The sequence below is a fragment of the Staurois parvus genome, unplaced genomic scaffold (genome assembly GCF_062004578.1).
Source record: "Staurois parvus isolate SC_StPar_1 unplaced genomic scaffold, SC_StPar_1.0 ptg002607l, whole genome shotgun sequence".
NCBI lineage: Eukaryota > Metazoa > Chordata > Amphibia > Anura > Ranidae > Staurois > Staurois parvus.
The window spans coordinates 2,666-6,685 of record NW_028320403.1 but is presented as its reverse complement, the minus strand read 5'-3'; the positions used below and the strand labels follow the sequence as shown (position 1 = coordinate 6,685).

At 48.1% G+C, this 4,020-nt stretch overlaps 1 protein-coding gene across 2 annotated transcripts; it reads left to right on the top strand.

Annotated features, from left to right (window-relative positions):
- The first annotated feature begins 224 nt into the window (after nt 1-224).
- LOC149430597 (GDP-fucose protein O-fucosyltransferase 1-like) lies at nt 225-3,650 on the top strand. Of its 2 annotated transcripts, none has more exons than XM_089666208.1 (3): nt 225-442; nt 2,592-2,867; nt 2,983-3,650. In XM_089666208.1, exons 1-3 carry the CDS (start codon nt 341-343, stop codon nt 3,169-3,171), a joined length of 567 nt encoding a protein of 188 aa, XP_089522334.1. In that variant the 5' UTR covers nt 225-340; the 3' UTR covers nt 3,172-3,650. The 2 variants fall into 2 exon arrangements, with proteins under 2 accessions (XP_089522334.1, XP_089522333.1); XM_089666207.1 differs by having other exon boundaries at nt 228-442; nt 2,592-2,834.
- Nucleotides 3,651-4,020: the final 370 nt, after the last annotated feature.

Genomic DNA, 4,020 nt, shown 5'->3' with positions numbered 1-4,020 from the left:
AGCTCCTGATCTCTAGGTCCCGCTGGTTCCCAATCATGTGACCACCGTGACAGCCAATCACAGTGGTCACGCAGTTGGGCAGTCCTCTCGGACCTGAACCCTCAGTTAGTTTACATTTAGGATACAATAAACAAATGCTGGGGATTGCTGTATTTTTATAAAGTTTTTGTATTTTGGAAATACACAGATTTCTGCGTTTTTGGTAGAATGGTCTACAGGTGACGCTCTTGGTACTGTTTTTTTTATCAGGTATCCTTCCTCTACACACCCGGTTCTGGCCCTCCCCGGGGCCCCTGCCCAGTTCCCCGTCCTGGAAGAACACAGAGGGTTGCAGAAATACATGGTATGGTCCAAAAAGATTGTTGAAGAGGGAGACATGCACATCCGGAAGTTACTCGTTAGACCCTTTGTGGGTGTCCATCTGAGGATCGGATCGGATTGGGTAAGTGATGGGTTATGTAAGCTGTGACAGTCTTCCCAAGTCTCCTCCATTGCAGCAGATGATTGGACGGGAAGACAGGCGCACTTTAAATCTTGTCCGAAAAGTAAAGTGTGTTAGGTAAGGGGGGACTCTGATGTAAAGGGGATATTCTGAAAGAAGCCCTCATTAAAAGGGGGGACTTTGATGTGGACTCTCAGGTAAGGGAAGACATTGATGGAGTCCTTGATGTAAGGGGAGACTTTTTGGGGGGGACTCTGAGGACCCCAATGTAAGGGTGGACTCTGATGTAAGGTGGGACACTGATGGGGAGTCTGATGCTTACTCTTATGTAAGGGGAACTCTGATGAACACCTTGATGTAAGGGGGTTCAATGATGGGAACCCTGATGTAAAGAGGGGACTCTAATATAGTGTCTCCTGTATGGGGGGAACGCTGACAGAGGATGTCATGTAAAGGGGCACTGATGTAAGGGCAGACATTGATAGGAACTCCGATGTAAGGGGGGTCTCTGATGGGGATTCTCATATAAGGGGGTCTCTGATGGAGATCCTGATGTAAGGGCAGACTTTTGTTGGGGACACTTATGTAAAGAGGGGACTCTAATAGAGACTCTTCTGTATGGGGGGAACTCTGACAGAGGATGTCATGTAAGGGGGCACTGATGTAAGGCAAACATTGATAGGGACTCTGATGGGGATTCTCATGTAAGGGAGCCTCTGATGGAAATCCTGATGTAAGGGCAGAATTTGTTGGGGACTCTGACGTAAGAGCAGACATTGATAAAGACTCTGATGGGGATTCTCAATTAGGGGGGACTCTGATAGAGATCCTGATGTAAGGGCAGACATTGTTGGGGGCTCTGATATAAAGGGGGACTGTGATGAGGATCCTGATGTAAGGAGGGACTCTTATGGGGGCTCTGATGTAAGAGCAGACATTGATAGAGACTCTGATATAAAGGCAGACATTGTTGGGGGCTCTGATATGAAGGGGGACTGTGACGGGGACCCTGATGTAAGGAGGGACTCTTATGGGGGCTCTGATGTAAGAGCAGACATTGATAGAGACTCTGATGGGAATTCTCAATCTGATAGAGACTCTGATGTAAGGGCAGACATTGTTGGGGGCTCTGATATAAAGGGGGACTGTGACAGGGACCCTGATGTAAGAGCAGACATTGATAGAGACCCTGATGTAAGGGGGAACTCTGATGGGGATTCTCAAACAAGGGGGGACCGTGATGTAAAGGCAGATTTTGTTGGGGACTCTGATATAAAGGGGGGTCTGTGATAGGGACCCTGATAGAATTTTTTTGGCTGTTTTTTCTTCTATTGCTCTGACCACAGAAGAGCTCTTGATAGAACGTATTCCTCCATGTACCTTTCATTCCTCCATGTACCTTTCATTCCTCCATGTACCTTTCATTCCTCCATGTACCTTTCATTCCTCCATGTACCTTTCATTCCTCCATGTACCTTCCATTCCTCCATTCACCTTCCATTCCTCCATTCACCTTTCATTCCTCCATGTACCTTTCATTCCCCCATTCACCTTTTATTCCTCCATTCACCTTTCATTCCTCCATGTTCCTTTCATTCCTCCATGTACCTTTCATTCCTCCATTCACCTTCCATTCCTCCATGTACCTTCCATTCCTCCATGTACCTTTCATTCCTCCATGTACCTTTCATTCCTCCATTCACCTTCCATTCCTCCATGTACCTTCCATTCCTCCATGTACCTTTCATTCCTCCATGTACCTTTCATTCCTCCATGTACCTTTCATTCCTCCATGTACCTTTCATTCCTCCATGTACCTTTCATTCCTCCATGTACCTTTCATTCCTCCATGTACCTTTCATTCCTCCATTCACCTTCCATTCCTCCATGTACCTGTCATTCCTCCATTCACCTTCCATTCCTCCGTGTACCTTCCATTCCTCCGTGTACCTTTCATTCCTCCGTGTACCTTTCATTCCTCCATGTACCTTTCATTCCTCCATGTACCTTTCATTCCTCCATGTACCTTTCATTCCTCCATGTACCTGTCATTCCTCCATGTATAATACAGATTTCCCTCCTCCTGACTCTCTGTGACGTAATTCATGTCTGCGGATCAATAAAGATTTGATTGTTTTTTCCTGGGCAGGTAAATGCTTGTAAGATGGTGAGTGACGGCACGGCCGGTCCGCATTTCATGGCCTCTCCGCAGTGCGTCGGCTACGACCGCCTAAAGGCCACGCCCCTCACCGTGAGCATGTGTCTCCCGGACCTCAGAGAGATCAAACGTGCCGTGAGCCAATGGGTGAAGAGGACAAAATCCCGATCCGTCTACGTGGCCACCGACTCCACCTCCCACACCGCCGAGTTACAGAAAGCCCTGGGGAAGGAGGTAGGAGATTCCGGGGCCGATGGGCCCTTTGAGGTCTGACCGTTCACTCTGATCACGTGCTGTTTTACAGCTCCTGAGTGTGCTTGACTTTTAGTAAAATATGGGTGCTGTAAACTTTTTTTTTTTTTTTTTTTTTGTTTCCCTCCAGGTGAAAGTGGTCAGCCTCCAGCCGGACGTAGCCCAGATCGACCTCTACATCCTGGGCCAGAGCGAACATTTCATCGGGAACTGCGTTTCGTCCTTCACCGCCTTCGTGAAGCGGGAGCGGGACCTACAGGGAAAGCCGTCCTCGTTCTTTGGGATGGACTCGCCTGGCAGGAAGCAGGATGAGTTGTGAACCGGGCGGGGGATGTGAGGTCGACTGACACATTCCTAAACCAATGACTTTTGAGAAAAAAACTTTCACCTGTGGAGAAACCTTGGGGGGAGATTTACATAGACAGGACAGAGTCATCCTGTGAGGGGTCATAGAGAGCCCTGTGCTGGGACCGTGGCCAGGTCTAAGGGATGCACCATTCAGAAGTCTATATGGTAGCTGAATCCCGAAACTGGAAGAAGGCAGCTGACACCATCTCACACTGGTAGTCACTCAGTCTTTGTAAATCTCCCCCTCCCAGTTGTGAAAGGTAAATCTAATTTCTACTGAATCTGAAGTGTCCTTGTCTCAGAACCTGGTGTCTTCTTGGCGGAGCTGACTTTCTGTGGTCGTGGTTAAAGCCTATACTTTATGGTCCCGTTGGGGAGATTTCCCTTCACTTCCTGTCCTGGTGACCCAGGAAATTTCTCCAAAATAAAAGGACACCCCATCTTGGACAAGTGTCTCCTTTTGAGAGATTTGCTCTACTCTCGTATTCCGGTGTGTAACGGGTATTTCCGTTATACTACCGCTTCCCCGTCCGAACACAGATCCACGGACACCACTCTTTGTCCATATGAGACTAGAGGAGACCAGTCTTGGAGGAAACCAGGAAATAGACACAGACACAAGATATATACATTCAAGGGAACAACCCACCTCCCTGCATATGGACACAGGGCGGGGCAAACCAAATCTAGCAACCAGAGACCCATCAGCAGACACCCCCCACCAAGCCAATACACAAGCACATACATCCCATAATAGTTTGCTCCCAAGCAAGACACACAATAGAACAATGGGATGCACCACATGGCCGTAAACAATGAA

Excerpts from the sequence above, each read along its gene's own strand:
- LOC149430597 (XM_089666208.1), top strand. The coding sequence starts at position 341 with ATGGTATGGTCCAAAAAGATTGTTGAAGAGGGAGACATGCACATCCGG. Across the intron at positions 443-2,591 it reads TGAGGATCGGATCGGATTGG|GTAAATGCTTGTAAGATGGT; the intron begins GTAAGTGATGGG and ends TTTCCTGGGCAG. Across the intron at positions 2,868-2,982 it reads GGGCCGATGGGCCCTTTGAG|GTGAAAGTGGTCAGCCTCCA; the intron begins GTCTGACCGTTC and ends GTTTCCCTCCAG.